General features: G+C 34.3%; 4 protein-coding genes across 5 annotated transcripts; 1 reads left to right on the forward strand and 3 right to left on the reverse strand.

Annotated features, from left to right (window-relative positions):
- Window positions 1-316: 316 nt before the first annotated feature.
- On the reverse strand, window positions 317-8,248 carry hook (hook microtubule tethering protein). Its single transcript, XM_013321641.1, has 15 exons — window positions 7,950-8,248; window positions 7,649-7,801; window positions 7,032-7,148; window positions 6,614-6,708; window positions 5,640-5,759; window positions 4,056-4,343; window positions 3,201-3,338; window positions 2,986-3,099; window positions 2,583-2,763; window positions 2,242-2,372; window positions 1,899-2,043; window positions 1,541-1,720; window positions 1,354-1,456; window positions 986-1,247; window positions 317-799 (listed from the first exon to the last, which is right to left on the reverse strand). The coding sequence occupies exons 1-14, from the start codon at window positions 8,035-8,037 to the stop codon at window positions 1,028-1,030; spliced, it is 2,073 nt and encodes a 690-aa protein (XP_013177095.1). The 5' UTR covers window positions 8,038-8,248; the 3' UTR covers window positions 317-799; window positions 986-1,027.
- A 359-nt stretch (window positions 8,249-8,607) lies between these two features.
- Window positions 8,608-13,370, reverse strand: LOC106124678 (probable RNA helicase armitage). Of its 2 annotated transcripts, XM_013321590.1 has the most exons (7): window positions 13,254-13,370; window positions 13,072-13,145; window positions 12,583-13,000; window positions 11,801-12,204; window positions 11,501-11,653; window positions 9,083-11,362; window positions 8,608-8,963 (listed from the first exon to the last, which is right to left on the reverse strand). In XM_013321590.1, exons 3-7 carry the CDS (start codon window positions 12,776-12,778, stop codon window positions 8,628-8,630), a joined length of 3,369 nt encoding a protein of 1,122 aa, XP_013177044.1. In that variant the 5' UTR covers window positions 12,779-13,000; window positions 13,072-13,145; window positions 13,254-13,370; the 3' UTR covers window positions 8,608-8,627. The 2 variants fall into 2 exon arrangements, with proteins under 2 accessions (XP_013177044.1, XP_013177045.1); XM_013321591.1 differs by lacking the exon at window positions 13,072-13,145 and having other exon boundaries at window positions 13,146-13,370.
- A 233-nt stretch (window positions 13,371-13,603) lies between these two features.
- Gem2 (Gemin 2) lies at window positions 13,604-15,084 on the forward strand. The gene is given in 4 exon segments (NM_001312704.1): window positions 13,604-13,943; window positions 14,044-14,356; window positions 14,525-14,624; window positions 14,805-15,084. Coding segments are annotated over 4 exon segments (612 nt in total). The 5' UTR covers window positions 13,604-13,853; the 3' UTR covers window positions 14,914-15,084.
- Window positions 15,085-15,737: 653 nt separating this feature from the next.
- Window positions 15,738-18,808, reverse strand: LOC106124758 (trans-1,2-dihydrobenzene-1,2-diol dehydrogenase). The gene is made up of 6 exons (XM_013321716.1): window positions 18,681-18,808; window positions 17,591-17,795; window positions 16,960-17,251; window positions 16,616-16,862; window positions 16,169-16,322; window positions 15,738-15,950 (listed from the first exon to the last, which is right to left on the reverse strand). The coding sequence occupies exons 2-6, from the start codon at window positions 17,793-17,795 to the stop codon at window positions 15,832-15,834; spliced, it is 1,017 nt and encodes a 338-aa protein (XP_013177170.1). The 5' UTR covers window positions 18,681-18,808; the 3' UTR covers window positions 15,738-15,831.
- Window positions 18,809-19,302: the final 494 nt, after the last annotated feature.

Genomic DNA, 19,302 nt, shown 5'->3' on the forward strand with positions numbered 1-19,302 from the left:
CATAATTACGAGTGGCTCTAGCAGCACTAAATATACCATAGATATAGAAAAAAACTTTTTTTACTAAGTACTCTGTGGACTGTAGTAACTTCTGTCAAAATTCTCTCGAAATACTCAAAATTAATTTACTTTATGAAGAGAGTTCATAACTTATTTATAATAATATAATTTGGCTGGTTTTATACATTTTTGCTATATAAGTTCGTGTTTATGCTAGTTTATACTGATATTTGTTCCTATTAAATGCTAGAAGGCTTTCTGTTGTCATATCAAATCGAATACTAAAGTTGAAACAAGAAACTTTTCGGACGATTAAAACGAGGAAGTCCTATTTAAAATTTACCACTGTCTTAAGTCTTAAAAGCTTTAAATTCTTTATCACAAAATAAAAATATAAGCTATAATTGCTATTATTACAAGACAAAGTTTGATTGAACGGAACAAAGTTCAGGACACATTCAATCACTTGTATACACAAATATCTGTTTTTGTATTGATTTTTATACTAAATTAGCACAAAATGCATTTGTTCTTTCCGATCTTACACAACCTTTAACAATAAAACACAAAAAATAATAAAAACAGATACAACTTTGTTGGACACACACAATAATTACAATATTTCTTTATACATCCTCATTGTTATTTCTGACATCACTGGTACTTAAATCTCAACATTCTCCATACACATACATGTCACATGATCTTATAAATTATTAGAACCACACAATATGAACAAAATTGTCCTTTTGGATTTCCGTCTTAGTGCTATGTAGTTTGTATCAACTGACGAGATATACTGAAACAAAAAGTTTATTTTTATATTTTGGAAGAAAGTACCAACCCTTTACGATTTTTAACAAACTTGTTTGCTGTACCATAGAATAATACGTTTTTTTTTAAATTAGTGAAAAGGTACACATATGCTACAAGGCTAGGTTCTTAATTAAAATATTAGAGTTGGTCAATATGACCATATGGATACCTTGTATCGATATTGCTATGTCTTGATGTGCGTGGTGTGAGGTCAGGGCGCGGGGGTGGAGGTGGCGGAGGGTCGGGGGCGGGTCTGCTGGCGCCGCTGCCGCGCGAGGAACGAGTGTCCGCCGGCCAGCAACGCGAACCGCTGCTCAACTGCCTCGCGGTGGCAGCGCAAGCTGAGCTGGTACCACGCGGAAGCCAGCAGACGCTGCTCGTTGTTACCTCGACCCTCCTCGCTGCCCTCCCCACTGCCGCTTCCACTCCATCTTAAAGTAATATACAGGGTGCTTAAAACTAATGAAGTGAAAAAATGTACCAAGTTGGTATCTACACAGGAAGTAATAAATCTTACAAATTTAATGATAAACTCACTCGTGTCGGTTGTTGTTGGTGGGCGTGGCGTCAGTGCGTGCGGCGGCTGCACTATTGTTGCCGCGCGAGTAGCCTAGTGTTATGTCCGATATTGACTGCTGGCCTGGATTTCATAATATATTAACCATGATATTATCTAGAGAATATTATTATTAGCTGCATCAAAATTAAAATATTTTTCTCGTACCAGTGGTGATAGTCCTGGGGTCTAAAGACTTGATGACCTCTTTGGCCTTGTCGACGCACTTCTTGTACTTGTCCTCTAGCGCGAGCAGGTCCGCGTCTCGTGCCGCCAGCGCCTCCTGTAGCTTGGCCGCGCGCCGCCGCTCCTCACCCAGCGCACCCTGCAACTCCTCCACCTGCAGCGCTGCACAACATACGTTACTAGTACCACTATTCTCTAATATATGTCTATTTTGTTATGTCATTATTACGATTAAGAAGAAACAAAGCGAAAAAGTAGGAGACATAACACGCTTATTTTAAACTTCTTTTAAAGCGGACACTTGTTAACTTAATAAGTAAATATGGTATGCAGTACTAACATTTACGCTGGTTGTCCTCAATGGCGGAGGCGAGGCGCGGGTGCGGCTGCTCGAGCGCGGCCTCCAGCTGCATGATGCGCTGCGCCGCCTCACGGTTCACGCCACGCTGCTTCTCCAGCCGCGCCGCGTAGTCCTCCAGCAACGCCTGACATACAAACACCGACCAACTTATCACACTGATATTCCAAAATATATGTACAACTTACATGCACACGTCAAAGCGCACGCGTACGTACACGTGTACGTATGCATACGTGATCTAGCTAAAATGTAAGCATAAACTAGAGCCTTAATATTGATTTATAGTTTGAAATGCAGGGGACCACTTAATGGTCTGACATGCCTGCACTGAAGCCTGGTCCGCCTGTGCTCCTTGATTCTGCCGCAGGAGCTTATTCTCGTGCTCGAGCCGCACCAGCCGCTCTTTCAGGTCATTTGGCATCATCTCTTTGGACACGTTTCCTTCGCTAGCTCCTGGAAATTAAAAAAAATAAACACTTACTTTCCACTTTGGATGAATAGAGAATGGAAAGACAGAAGCTTAACTAGGACTGAGAGGAGAGATCCGCGTCCCTCGATCTGTCGGTTCCTCGTGTTAGTACTAAGTACAGACTTCTTTTAAAATAACGTAATGGCCGTCGTAAACGGAAAATTTCTTGGTGAAAAATGAATGTACTAGTGCACCTGCGGAGGCGGTGGAACAGCGCAGTTCATCAACAGTCTCCCGCAGCGTGGCGCGCTCCTGCAGCAAGGCGTCACGCTCGCGCTGCAGCGACGCCGCGCGGCTGCTCAGCTTCTTGTTCTCGATCTCCAGCTTGTCCGCTTTCGTTATCTCCGCGTCTAACTTCTCGTTTAAATCTGTAACCTGTATTATTAAAAAAAATAGTGATAAAGTTAAATTTTGTGGTGTTTTGACAATGACTGGTCTACATGTTTGAAGGCTGTTCATTGAGCAATTTCTTAATTCCCTCCGAAAGTCGTCCATGGAACTCCAAGCGAGATATTTGTACTTATGTCATGAGTTCTCTTAGCAATTCCTTACTATTTATACTTTTAGTGGATTAAAATGAGTGAACGAGTTATTCACCTGCTTCTTGTATATATCGAGCTGAGCGCGCACGGCGTTCGCACGCGCTGCCGCCTGCTCGTGCTCGATGGCGCGCTGCACGTGCTCCAGGTTAGCGCGTTCCAGTAACTTCACCTAGATACATACAAACATGTTTTTTATATAAGTCTAGCTGTGAAATAGACACAGGTTTATTATAATAATATAAAGAAGAATCAATAAAATAATTTGCTTACCTGTCTTCGCAAATCCACATGTTCCTCCATCCTCTTTTTGTATGAAGCCACCGCGGCCTCTAGCGCAGCCGCCTTCGCCGCCGTCTCTCGCAGCGCGTCCACTTCATCTTTTAGTGCTACGTTCTCTGATGCCGCTATCTAAAAACATTAGGCTATATTTAACGGTGCGTTTCCGATGTCTAAACAGATGTTTAAAAACATATTATGTAACTTCCAGAACACAAACATAAGTGTGTAAGATTATGGCAGTGGAATTTTACGGTAATGAAGTTTAAAGCAAAAATGTCTAATTGGGTTGTAATTAGCAGTAAATTTCAAGTATTTGTTCATTAACTTACATAAGAAAAGTAAATAAATCAATTGAATGATGGAAAGCAGTCTATGAAGTAATAAATAAAGAAACTTATCAGTTTTTTTTTTACTTTAAAGAAACTAGTATGTATGTACTAATAATTCATTCAATTTTTTACACAATTCAACTGTCTTGCACAATTTCCTATATTGAATATTAATTTGTACTGTTTCTTTAACTATAAAAAGCTATAAAATTAATACATTTTTTACATACAAAAAGCCTTACTCGATATTTCCTTCGCTCTATCGAAATAGGTTGCTGTACTCAGAATCATAAAAAATCTAAACTGAAACAATAGATACTAATAATTATGTAATATTTTGGTATAGGTTTACTAAGCGAAATTTACACTAACTAGGAGTTTCGACTAACGTGAGCCTTGTATTGACACATATTCTTGTCTCAATATTTTCAAAGAGAGTGTAAGGGATGACAATATGTATTACCAAGTGTCAGGGCAGTGGAGTTCTGAGGGTTGAAGGAATGACAGTATGACATACCTGTAGTTCCTCATTCCTCAGTTTGACCATGGCGAGCTCACGCTCGAGGCTGTCTGCTCGCGCGCGCTGGTCGTCGCGCTGCAGCTCCAGCTTGTCCAGCTCGTCTTTGAGCGCGTCGAGCTGCGCGCGCATGTGGCTGTATCGTAGAGTGCCGGCGTGCGCTGGACCCAGAGACGCGCCCGCCTCGTCCAGTTCCCGCTCCTCGCTACCCCCCGTTCCGGACTGCGTCGCCGTCAGCCGGCTCACCTCGCTTAGTAACGTCATCTTTTCCTCTTGAAGGATTTTCACCTTAGACGACATTCAAGCTTATAGTTCAGTCACCGGTAATAGTAAGATTTTATTGGGTGACTAAGATATCAATTGTTTATGTAGAAACGTAAATACTTATTGTTACATGTTTCTCATTATCTTCGTCCAATTTAAAAAAAAATAACATTTTTGATAGTCAGAATATGTACCCAATAATTGCTTAAAAGATTTACATGTGTACATAGATCGATTGGAAATTGCGTTTAAGTATTTAATAAAGTTTTCGTTAAAGTGATCATTAGTACAAATTGCTTCTAACAGATTCGGAGTAAATCGACCTTCAGGCTTGGAATGCAGAGTCGGCGCACTTTAACAATTGCAAACGTACACCGCACAAAACCTTTCACAATGTAACGAAATTAACTGTTTGTAATTTTTGCGTAAATTTTTTGCCAACTTTCATCTTCGATAAACTGAACAAAATATTTGATAACAAACTATAGTTTGGTGTTAAATTCGCGCTGCTAAATATGGTCGTTAACATTTAGAACAAAAGGGAGAAACAATTAATTAATAGTAAGTTGTAGCCTCCTCCAAATTCCGCAAACTAATATGCTCACAGCAGTAAACAGTGAGCAAAAAATCGAGCTAAATAGTAAAGGATAAGCCATCTTCGCTACCACAAATTCCATGTAACTCTTTACATGAAACAGTAGTAGACAATTACAATAAAAGGTGCTTTAATACCAACTCTGAACTATAGTCATATAACAATATCATCAGCTCACTATACGTCCTCACTGAGGGTTTCGGAGCGTACCCTGAGTTAGGGGTGAATAGACCAACCACGCTTGCCCAGTGGGGACTGTTTAACTTCATATATCTTTGAATTTAAATATTCAAATTCTATTTTAGTCAGTTAAACATACTGTTAAACTAGAACTACTTTAAAATAGTAGATCACTTGCCATTGTTAGAGTTTAAATTGTTAGCACGAGCGTAGTGACTAAAGATAGATAATTACCTATCTTTAGTCGCATAAGAAATTACTTTCACTCATCGCCGTGCTTTATCCGACGGATCTTGTCTGATAGCATCTACGAGACATTAATATGTTTACCACATAAAGTTTGACCACTATTAAAACAAACAAGAAACATCTTTAAAATTGTCTACATAAAGTTACTTTTCAAATATACAAAGCATGCTTACGACAGCTACTATTATGGGTAAATAGAGATACACTTCGCAACAAGCTCATTGATTATAGCTACACATATTAGATATTCATCAATAAAAAAACAAAGAATAAAAAAATCTTATTAAAAAAATTACCTGGTTATCGAGATCATGGCATCGTTGTGCGAGGGCCTCTCTCATGTCCGCATCAGAGTCAGCGGCGGGCTCTAGGTGCAGGCTGCCGCGGTTGCCTCCCAACGTCAACGTCTCCAGTTCCTTTCCAACAAATGGCCGATTCAAAACGCATCATGTCACACATTTCACTAAACAATTCGTACACGGAGAACTTTGAGTAACGCAACACGTGTCGAAAACAAGCAAAAACATATTTATTTTACGAAAGTTTTAATTGGTTTGACACTATTGTGGGTATTAAAGAATTTTTTTTAAATTTATTATAATAGTGTCGTGTTAATCGGCGGCATGTTACACGGTGCAACAAGCGCGAACTTCGAATGTATACTGATGTATGTAGCATGCCATCACGCTAGAATTTTTTCGCTACCCAAGGACGTTAAAGACGCGTAACTAAATCGTATAAAATCACGATTCAAGTACCAAGTATACTGAAAGTACTGTTAGGTAACATATTTGCTTAATAACTATTTGTGAGTGTAAATTACATGTGTAACTACATTTACAATCATTAATTTAATGTTTACATTGTTTTCAATGTTACATGATTTTATTTTAATTCACATTTAAATTCTTTAATTTCGTAAGGTGTTTTTTCTGATCCAATATTTTTTGTAGTATTTTTTATCTCATCATTTTCGACTGCATTTTATAATAGAATTAATTAACATTATCTTAACAACTACTTAAAGAAATTTAGTCACGAAATTACTCTATACATTTACCAACTAATCACAACAGGCTTCTTTTTATAGCCTTCATTTAGCTGGCATAGCTACTAGCCCTTTAGGAATTGTTAAATTTATCGAATGAAGTGTCTTAAAACCTTTTCTATTAGATTATATTGTGTAATTTAATACAACAAAATACTGAAATAACAATGAAAATATATACATATATATAATATATAATGAAAATAAAGTCAATTCACAAACCTGTATTGCTTGCATTATGGATCTTTGGCATGATAGTTCAAGTCCCATAATACGAGTGATGTATTCTTCCTTTTTGATGCAATTAACAGCACAGCCTATGAGAAAACATTATACATTTTTACAAACTAGTGGTTGCCTTTGATTGAAATGTAACCGTAATTCATGTTCATATTTTTTTTTTATAAAAATAGCTTTATAAATAGGGGTACAAAGATTTCCCTCCACATATTAATATTATATAATGTTTTGTGCCTCAAAATTATGAGAAGCTGCATATAAATATCAACATTGAAGTGTTAATCATATGAAGATGGTGGTTAAACAATGTTTATAGCTAATTAACATAAAGACTAATATTATCTAATTCATCAAATATACAAATTGTAAGCGTCCAATAAAAAAAATTGCTACAACTTACTGAGAACCAGCTGTAGCAGCCTGCCCAGATCTGATGGGTCAGCATTCTCAGCTATATTTACCACATCCGGCCTTGAAAACTCCTGTAGACTCAAATTTAGTATATCCTGATGATAGTCTGAAATATAATGTACAAGTCATACAAAATTCTGTAATACAAAGCTTATAAAAAAAGTCACAATTATAAAGAAGTGAGCCACAGATTAAAAATAAATGTAAAATACATTTCATAATGAAAATTTAACTCTGGGAAGACTATGGTTATTGTTAAGTGGTTTCTCACCATACTTTGAGATTTTAATGAATAAATATAAAAATAAGTCTAATTATTTTCAACATGCAAGTCTTATTCTTTGTAATTTTAATATTGTAACAATATTATAATGTTTGCAACCCAAAAGACTGTGGGAGTCACATCATATTATTTTTATAGCTGTTATATACATCTATAATTCTTTAAGTATGTGAGAACTGGTTTATTTGTAAAGGAATTAAACTGATTAACATGCAAAATCTTGTTCTATAATATTATAAATATATCTTGATATTAAAATACATGCTGAATTATTTATCAACCTGTTAACTTTCACTAAATATGTTTGCTTTAAAAGTACATACCAACAACACCCTCTAGTATTTTTTTCAAATTGCTCACTTTTAATCTCCAATTATGTCCAACATCTGTTTTGATTTTGGAAATCCATGTAGGTGTGAAATATTCAGGCGCAATTTGTGTAAGAGCTTCAGCAATGGCCACACCATCTGATAGATCTGAATTAAATAATACAAATGTTTACTTCAAATAAGATTTGGAAGCAACAAGAAAGCGGGTTAAAGGAAAGACCGAATGTTGTTATCAAACTCTGATAACATTTCCTATAAAGTTTGATGTAACTGTTTAAAGTATACATAATCTTACCTGAGGGATTTCCATGTTTAGCAGTAAGATTTAGAGTTTGTAACCACTTGATTAGGTTGTCGCATAAAACTGCTCCATTCACTTCCATTATAGGTGAAAACGATTGCTACACCAAGGTATCGTAAATTATAGAAACTAGAACTAGAACAATATATTTGAAATTACGTATAAACTAGCATTATATTTGAGTAATGGAGCAAAACAATAAAAACTACTCCTATTGGAAATAATGAGATATCTCTGTAACGAACGAATGACGTATTCTTATTTATTTATACCAATTTATATCTTGATATAACTAATGGTTTCTGTGACAACTATGACATTCAATGACAGAACAACATCGCGTTTTTTATCTATGGCCTGGTTACGAGACCTTTAAGTCAAACACAGCGAATAAGTGCTTGGCATAGACATTTTCTACTTTTCGTTGTCTATGCCATGGTGCTTTTTACAATGACTGCCACCTCCAATCGAAACTCGACTATATTGTTATTCTAAGTTGATGATGTTAACGATAAGTTCTTGCAGTTACTTAAAAACATTCAACAAATCCCGGCTATAGTAGTTGGTTGTGAAGTCAATCTTAGTGGACTCAACATCTCAATTGAATAGCATAAAAGTAGATAACGGCAGAGGTTGTAAATAAACTACAAAAAATACTTAACTACATTTATTTTAAGTCTTAACATTATCAGGAACATCACATCCCATATATTTATCTGAATTTATCGCTGTTACGATCAGTCGCTTCCACAAAGGGTCCAAGGAGAGAAGGTGAGGATTACAAAACAAAATAACGGAAACTTGAGCTCTGGTCAAAGCAACATTCAGTCTCTTTGGATTTTTCACGAATCCCAAGAAGTGTTTCTGATCTGTTTCTACCAACGCGTCTGAAGATCTGACCGTCGATAGAAGTACAATAGGCCGTTCTTGACCTTGAAACTCTTCAACAGTTCCTATTTTTGGTGGATCCAGGCCCATGGAATCAAAGAGTAGCCTTAAATATTTGATCTGAAATAAAAAAATTAAATGAAATAATTGTAAATGTAAAATTATTTAGTATTTTTCTTTTACAATTTTCTACATTGGTTTGAAACGTGTTTAAAACTAAATTTGTAAAACAATGTTACCTGAGCTATATAAGGTGTTATAATGCCAATGTCGTCGGTTGTTACACCTTTCTTTAACAATTTGCAAGTAGTAAATGCTACCATAGAAGCCTCTTGCGGGTTGTACCATGAAGGGCTATCCTCGGCTCTTAGATTTTGACCTCTAATTCCATGTACATATATACCGCCAGTTTTAGCTGTATCTGTACCAAATATTGAGCAAGTAGCATTAATAGCTTGCAATACCCATGGTTGATTTCTGTCAATTTTAGCTACTAACGAAGAATCATAAAACATTTCACTTGGCAAAGATATAACCTCCTCTAAAGAACGATAATTATGAATTAATTTGGTGACAAGACGATCATCATATCCATTTTTAAATGAAATATAATCTTTTTGATAAGGATAACAGTCCAATAATCTGGACATAAATGATTCATCCAATCCATATTCTTGACAATATTTTGATAAAACCACTGGTCCTAACTGCATCGGATCTCCTGCGAGAATAATTTGTCCACTCTCTTTGTCAATAAAAGTCAATGGAAGCATTACTTCTGGTTCAGTAGCTTGTGCGGCCTCGTCTACAATGATATGTGTGAAATGACCTTTAGGCAAACCTATTTGTGCCAGTGAACCTAAGCAATAACAAGTTCCAATTGTAACGCGGTGTCGACCAATGAACCCTTTCGGGCAATTCAGGTTTATCCCATTCTTTACCATATGTTTTGATTTTGCTGTCTCTTCTCTAGAAATATCCAAAGTTGCACAAAATGGCTTAATATCATCCGGTATATTATCAGAACCTAACAAAGAGTGGGCAATCAATCTTATAACAGAGCCATTAAAGCTGTTCCTATATTGAATAAGTCTTTGCGTCACTATATTAGCCGCACTGTTGGATGGTGTTGCTACAAGAATTCGACTTTCTGGAATGTTACTCAATATTTGTAAGATTGTTTCAACAACTGTAATTGTTTTTCCTGTTCCTGGTGGTCCAAAAATACAATAAGGCATTGGACGACATTCTCCTCGTAAAACATTTGTTATGGCATGTTTTTGACATTCGTTTAAATCTTTATTAAACCAATTCATTGTATTAATTGCATCATTAGATACCTGAGGTTTTTTTGTTATGATTTGTGATGGAAATAAAACATGGATACCTAAATTTGTGATAGCATAGTTAATAGCTTGATGGGCACGCCTATATATTGTTCTACTAAAATGAAACTCTACCGACACATCACTGCCATTATAAGTTTCGTGGAATTGTGGATTAAATTTCATAAGAACTAAGTCACCTTTAATTACATGAATAAAACCTTCATACTGAGGACTATTATTTTGCCATATGTCTTTTACCAAAACTCTATCACCAATTATCAATGATGGCCTTTTCTCTGCAAGCCCATTTATTTCCACACTAAGATACTCTTGATACCTTATTAGGAACACTTTTGGAATATCATAGGACCTCATGTTGATATTTATTTGAACTTCTTCCATGTACAACAAAGTGTGCCATTTGTCCATGTAATTCTGTGCATCCAACTGCTTTGACAGGCAAGGTAGATATAATTCTAAATGTTCTAGAAATTTACTATATTCATGACTCTGAATAGTCTGCTCTGAATCACCTAGAACAGCATCCCATATTTTTTCTGGTATAGCAAAAGACCCAATTTTGACTGATACAAAAGCAGGCGGTTTTATGTTTTTTTCTCCTGGCACTATACTTTTATTATTGTTTCTTATTTTTCTCATGTTTGCATAATATTCATGTGCATTTTTGTGCATTAAAGTATTATCACATACAGAATTACTTAAAAATTCCTTTTCCTGCACAATATTAATCTCAATGAATCGTTTAATTTGAAAACCTTTGAATAACATAACCAAACATTCTTTTGTTTTTCCAAGGAATTTAGGTTTGCATGTTATTATGAATTTTATGGATTTTTGAGGATAAATTTTAGTAGGAGTAGTTAAAAAGGGCTCCACTTTAACTTGAGAATCCCTTTTGTTACTAAGTATAATCCATTTATTTAAAGTGTATATTTCATCACTGTTATTGGATACAATTAATTTTATTTTTGATACATTATTAAAATTTAAATTCTGAAATTCCAATGGATATGTTACATCAATTTGTTTCTCTTTTTCAAGCTGCAAAGTTGCTACATTATCATCAGTACATTGTTTATTATTTTCATTGGAGTAATCTTCTAGGACTAATAATTTAATTGCCCTCCATGTACACAGGTTTTGATTACTTTCTATTGCTTCCACCATTACCTTAAATTTTAATAATATAGATTAAAAATGTCATTCATGTTACAAACTTTAATGTCTATGCAGAGGGACAGACTATGTGAAACACCAAGAAATGTGTAAGAGCCTTTTAAAGATAAAAAAAAATTACAAAAACATTACCTTTGATTTTATTTCAGGTTGATATCCATTCAATAAACAATTTTTGTCAAAATATATTAATCTATCACATGTGCCATATGTTCCCGTCCAATCAGTAATATAAGCACTTGTTATTTTAGTCCTTAGAGGTTTAAATGATATCACTGATAGTACCTGGAAATTATTTCAATAAAAATAATGATAAATAATGAATTAGGCAACTAACTATTGGTATATTTTATTTGATATTTGAACTGGGTATATTGGAATATTAGTTAAAAAAACTTGAACAAAAAAGGAAAATTTTATAATTAATAATACCTGTTTCATAGAAATATCAAATGGCTTGTTGTCATTCATTTGAATAGTACATGTTATTTCCAACCAATCTCCATTAATTGGTACAAATGTGCCTTTAACATCGTCAAGATTAAATTTAACATCACTTTCTTTGAGATAAACATCTCGATTCTCTCTGTGTTCAACTTCCGCAACCAGGATATGTTCGATCACTTGAAAACTATTCTCCTCTGTTTCTCCTTCTTCACCCCAAAACAAGCCTTTATTTTCTAGTATTCTTACAACAACGATTGATCCATTTGAATCTTTATAACCCAAGTACAATACCTGATCATTGACATTACAGCTGCAGCTGCAATTTGATATGTCAAAATAAAGCATTCCATCTATCATGACATAACTATCATCTTTGAATGTTATCACACCTGAAAAAATATAATTTTAAATTGATATTTATAGTTATTATAATATAATAAAGACACAATAAATTATACTGAACTGCCAACAGACTAAATAAAGTATTGCAAAAATTAAATAATTGCTTCACTTAACACTGTTTCATAGTACACAGAAGCTCATAGAAATATGTAGGGTTGCACCTGGATAAGGACAACTGTAGTAGTTTCTCTCAAAATCAAGATTCAGACCGGACAATGATTCTCGCTTAAAGGATTTTTACTTATCCAGGTTCAGCTGTATTTCATTTATAGTCAAGTATCAAAATAAGCATTCATAGGCATAAAATCTCTATCCTGTATTGTAAGCTAATATGAACTGTCTATGAGTTACGCTAAAAAACTTACCTGTTCTTTGAAAACAAATTGCATTATTGGGTACATCAACATTATCAACTTTATAATTTTGTTTCTTCTCCTGCTCACTAATATATTCTAAATCGACTAGCTGTTCTGCAAGGTAGTTCTCTTTGTATTCATCATTGTCTTCCTCACAATCTTTATTGAAAAGGTAATTAAACCAAGAAGCAATATATGATACCATTGTGAATTTATTTACTATTATATAAAACTACTGCGCAAAACCTTTATCATGCTCAAATTTCCACTCTGTAGATTTTAGATAATCAAGTTCTTTTCTAATAGTTTGAATTCTCTTCTGGTGGAGTTCATTTTGCGCACATTTTAAAGACTGTTCAATACTTTGGCCTAAGTCCCCATGTTCTATAGACTCATCGAACTTTTGTTTTCTATTTTGAGGTGTACCCTGAAATGTAATAAGTAAATAAATTGAAGAAATTTAATTAAATAATGTATTTTAACATAGCGTGACAATACTTGTGGAGTTTCCGATTCTGAAGCAGAATACGCAGACTGAGAAATGTTACTGGATGTAGACATCACGTGTGTACCTGAAGCGAAAAACGGAATCGTCTATCCAATGTTATCAAAACATTTTTTAATTAATTTAAGATATTATATCTTTTAGTATATACTTGCTTATACTCAAAGTAGTATACCTTGTTTAAATTTTTGAAAAGACGATAATTTGACAATTTGACAAACAAAAGAAAATACGGCAGGGAATAGGGATGTCTGTATAAGTAATCGGTTTCGATGATTTTCGAATTTGCGAAATTTGTTACGATAATGTGTTACAAATCGATAATATCCCACCCTGATCCTGATCATAGTAAGTAAAATTGTTTCATTTTAAAACGCCTATAAAACTTACAAAATTTTGCACTTTAGAAACTTTAGATAATACCTAATTTTGTTATGAAAAATTTCTTCTTTGTGGGCTGGACTTCAAACCAGACCACTGTTACAATCTGTAATATATTGTCAAAAGTAAAAAAAAACAAAATGTCACAAAAATAAAACTGCAAGTGAGATTTTAAAGTTTTTTAATATTTTACTTTTAATATTTAAGTCATCTAACTTTTTAAAATTGTATCGAATTGAACTTAGTCAATATGCCGAAGAAAAAGGTTATTTTAAAGGCGCAGGTCCCTGATAATGAAAATACAGATGCTTTAATGTCCCCCTGTTTGTATATTAATCCAGATGTTGAATTTAAAGACATTCCTACAACAGGCGAGGAATACCTATTAAAAGTTATGAAAGAACGAGAAAAATATTCACAAGTGACTAAATGTCAACAAGATATTTCAAAATTTGCAAAAAATCAGTCTTGTTTTGTAGCGGAGGTAAATATACAAATTGTAATGTATACGTACAAAAATTTGAAAAACATGTCAAAGACCACGTATTAAGTTTCAAAGTTTAACTCACGTATTTGATTTACAGCTTCCACGAGCGTATGTTGCTGATATTTTTAAACCTACAATTGAATGGCAAAATATACAAGTTGCAGATTTTTCAGATGTTAGAATGTATATATCTCGTATTATATCAAAAAAATCGCAATGGGCAAGTACAATACGAAAAATAGAAATGGAACAAGATAATTTATTAGGCTGGAAAAGATTTTTTAAAATGAATGAGCCAACTTTATCTTGTGTTCTTGGTCTGCCATACACTTTACTAGACCACGCCTTAGAAATTTTAACAGATATAATTGATGATGTGCCACCAGGAGAAACTATTGATTATAAAACAGGTATACTTATTGATTGACATTTAATTAACTCTATATGGTAAGGAAATATGCATTGATCATAAACATATGTAACATATGTTTGACCAACATGCTAGAAATTGTTGATTTTGTGTGTGATAAATATAAAATCTTGCTTATTTATATTGAGGAATATTCTTAAAATTTTAGGCCAATGGATTTATGCATTTCTTGCTTGCACAAGGCTACCACTGTTGTCCGACACCACAAGCATATTAAGGAATTTAGCAAGAAAATGTGCAGAAATAAGGTATAGTGCTATTATTTTGTGCTTATCAATAAAAAAATCTGTAATTTATAATATAGCGAATGTACCATATGAAAGTGCAGGAATAGTTATGTTAGTTAATTTCTATAGTAGTTTTGCTGTATTTTGAAAATCTGAACTTTACCTGGGTGGCTACTAAAAGTTATATTTTATGCATTGCAGGTCACATATAAACCCAGAACAAGAAAGTTCAAGAGAAGCTGTAGCACCTTTAAATATTTTTATATGTTTGGTATCAAGGTATTTTAGACAATATGACTTAGCTGATTGAAGAAATTTAATCAAAGAGCTGTTACGAAAATTATTCAAGCCATTTTTTAAAATAAAACTAAATCTACAATTGTGACTAAATAGTCTTGTGAACATAAATACACCTGAAATTGCTGTATCATGTTTAATCTTGATTATTGCATTTTTTTTACTACAATAATGTGAAATTGGTTATTAAATGTGTAAATAAATTATTATTTATCTAAATACATCTTTTTATGTGAAATATGTCAATGTTTTAAATAAAAATATATAATCTGTAATTTTAGATTAATTAAACTGATATATAAACACGGCTAAACACTCACGTATATACGTCCGGTGGCGGCACCGACTAGTTTCGAGCCCATCGGGGGCCCTTCATCAGGATGAGTGCTGAGTATTTCGCGGACGCGGCCCGTCGCTCACTGCGAGCGACGGGCCGCGTCCGCGAAATAATACCAGTGCCACTCATCCTGATGAAGGGCCCCCGATGGGCTCGAAACTAGTCGGTGCCGCCACCGGACGTATATACGTGAGTGTTTAGCCGTGTTTATATATCAGTTTAATATAATGTCTCACGAAAGTTTGAATAATTTAGATTAATTGTCTTCTAATGCCATAGATTACAATTAATTGAAGTTAATTAGAGTAATTAAAGTCTATTATTGCCACAGATCTAATACGAAGATGGCCTAATTCAATCTAATCTTACAATTTGAGGCAATCACCTCTAATTTATACCAATCAATGAATTTAAATTAACAGTGGTAGAATCCGCAGCAGAAAGTCACTGCTGGATACATAGCACAACCAATTCAACTCCATGACTTTAATAACAGTGAATGAAACAATATATTATTGCTTTAATAATTACAATGTGTTCGGTGTCCATTTATTTGCATCAAGTCAAAAAAAAAATCCTAAAGTTTTCAATAACTCAAGGATACTCTTGGTCATCGACGTCGAAGTGCACGCCGACTTGTTTACGAATCTCGTCTTCCAATTTCGCCAGCAAAAGACTCTCTTGGTGTGACATTCTAGGTGACTCCTTTAGACCTAGAAATTAAATTTAAAGCTCTGTTATTTGTGAAGAAGCTACAAGGTATGTTATACATCAGACATACATAAAACATTTTTGGAATCATGGAAATTTTACTTTATAAATTTATATCATCCAAAATAATGCTAGTTTGAAGTTGTTCTATACAATAAAATATCCATTTCACACAATTGGAATTATTAACTTTATTGCTGTTGAATAAGAGTAGTCTTACCTAGTTTTATACATCTCGCGACTTCCATAGCTTCGTAAACTAAACCTGCGCTGTTTTCGAAATTGTATGGGATGCTGGATGTGTGCAGCGGGATTTTTTCCGCCGTTCCATCCACGTGAATTAAAGTTTCGGGGAAATGGAATGGGTCTTCTATCTGTAAATTTGAATAAGACTTTAAGAATTTATCATAATTATATATAATTTATCTTAAACTTTAAGAAGTCATGACAAATATGGCCAATTATACCAGTAATACTTGGAAAACAATGTTAATTCAATCTAAGATTCGTGTTAGAAGTTTGCACCTAATTGAACTGTTTTGCGTGCTAGCGTGCCATTTGCTCTTGCCACCGCATTTAAGACGAATTCGAAGAATGTATATTATAAGAAAATATTTTGCATTTGGTGCATGTAAACGTAATGAAAGTCTCCATAAAATATACGTACCGTCGCTCTTCCTTTGGTTCCGTATACCGTTGCCTTGTTCCAGAGTCGCACCTGTGTATTAATAATAAGCACTGCTTTCTTGCCACCCTTATAGTCAAGGATGACGGTGTCAACTAAATCGACTCCATCTTCATTGAGATCTCCAATAGCCGTCACTTTGATGGGCTCTTCTTTGAAAATGAATTGAGCGAACTGCAGCGTGTAAATGCCAATGTCTAGAACCGCACTACCTCCTAAGCCTTTTAACCTAAAAAAAATCACTTAGTACGATTATGTTGGAAAAACTGAAGAAATGGCTATTAATTTCTCATGATTTTGGTTCAAATTAAAAGATTTTTTCTTACCGAAGTCTGTCAACCGCAGCTATTGGCACACCGAAATTAACCTCGACGTATTGAATGTCTCCCAATTTACCAGCGTTTATGTCCTTTTCCAGCTCTATATACGCTGGTGAGAACCTAGACCAGACAGCTTCCATCAGGAACAAGTTCTTCTTCTTCGCGAATCCAATCAGACTCTCTGTCTGTTTATAATTGAGGCAAAGAGGTTTTTCGCACAGGACGTGCTTGCCGTTTTCAAGGTACAGCTTGGCCAGCTCATAGTGATCGGGGTTCAAAGCACCGATGTACACAACGTCTGAAATAATTGATAAGTACTTAAGTTAAATAAGTAAAACATTAAGTAAACATTCTGAATAGCACCTACGTATAACTTTCAATCCCGACTGTTTATTTCTATATTCCCTACATAAAAGTGAAGAAATGTAATCAGTTTGACGCAATTATTGTTCATATATTTCTTTAAAGGTTCACATTTTCTATTAAATTAATCGTGTGTTCTTAATTCAATATAAAACAAATAAATAGTAAAAACACAATTACGCCGACCGAACTGGAAAAATACGTGTGTTCAGTGTGACTACTGAGTTCGGGCAAGCAGATGATTGAGTGTGGGTGTACTAAAAAAAACATGCACCGATGTCTTTGCTGGCAGCCATAGATTGGTAGCTATCGAACACTTTAGCGATGCTATGTGTCTTGGCGAATGCTGCCGCTTTGGTCTTGTCGCGAGCGGCCACCGCGGCTATGACTTGGTCCCCTTTGTCGGGGTAGGAGTTGAAGGCATTGGCGAAGTCATGGCAAATCTTGCCTGCTGTAACGATTCCCCAGCGAAGAGTCATCTGTGGAACAATATTTATCTTATGATATTACGTATGCATGTAGGGTAACATATCCTTTATATTTCCAAAGAAGTTTTGTCCGTGTTATTCATATTTCGTCACTCCAAACAATCGCCTATCAATATCATTGGGTTGATAATATGATCTTAACCACTTATAGTGTGTCTATTTATCTATATGACGCCTATGAAGTATTGAATTAATATTGTATGATGATTAATATTGTATTCAATGGACTGTTGTCATAGTGTCGACCGTACGTGCATAACGAATAATATTAACTATCGAGAATCGGTCTTATAATAAAATTAATCGAAGTAATAAGTATTATTGAATTCGTTACACATATTGGGCTAAGTCTCGCACAATCTGAATTTTTGGCTTTATGATTTTTTCTTTCTGAAGTTTTGAAGAATATAGTAGGAATAAAAATAATCATTTTCATTTACATTGTAATTCAAAAACAATAATCCAAATTTTTATTGCAAGTTCTATGAGAATCATCTAAAACCGAAAATTTTCATAACCGATTTTACTCAGCACATCTCTAGTGAATTGTTAAATGAATTGTCAAACGAATCAATCTTGGACACCATTGTTGGACACGATATAACTGCACTGAACTGCATCGAGGTTAAGGACTTTTCACTGTATATAACATTATTATAACCTGTTTTCCTTTATGTTTAATACATTAACAATAAAATATTTATTATTTTCAAAATATAAACATAGTTAATTTAAACGGTTTCACTGTTATCAATAAAAACACCGATTTATTCTTAAAATTATTCCCAATTTATAAATTCGTAACCTCAAACTTATTTTTAATTGCGATAACTCAATATAATTATAATGTTATATGCCTAAAATTAAAACATTTACCTTTTTTGCCAACTTCGTTGCCAGTTACAGGTCTAGTACGTTCGGAGGCAGAATTACAAATACACAACTAAAGTCAAATCATTAAATATGGAGATCGACTTTGGATAGCGAAAACTGATTATAGTAAATTACATAAGTTTCACATGAGTTTTATCGTTATCGGACATTCAAGTATTTAATAACAATGTTGGCCTTGTTATGATTACCAATAGATAACTTGACTTTTTTAAGGACAAAAAAAAAACAAACAACAACGCTCTAGTGTCATTCAGCCAGGTTTAGGTAGGGGATATATTGGTTGAATCGTATAAAATGGAAATATAGACACGCATCTACTACAATTTCTAGCATATTATGTATGTGAAGAGCGGCTGCTTCGATAATTAAGCGATACGTTGGCATTGCATACTCATTTACTTTGTGATATAAAAGAACCTATAATCGACGACGGTCGCTTGTCACTAGTCTCGTACATAGGTATATATCGTACATAAGCTATAGAGCTTAGATTTCTCTTTTTTTGTGACTAGTTGACTAATAAAAGATAAAAAACACAACTCCAGTACATGAACAGTCAGCGTCATATAGATCGTCACAGACAAGATATGCAAATATATAGGTA

The sequence above is a fragment of the Papilio xuthus genome, unplaced genomic scaffold (assembly GCF_000836235.2).
Source record: "Papilio xuthus unplaced genomic scaffold, Pxut_1.1 DF825946.1, whole genome shotgun sequence".
NCBI lineage: Eukaryota > Metazoa > Arthropoda > Insecta > Lepidoptera > Papilionidae > Papilio > Papilio xuthus.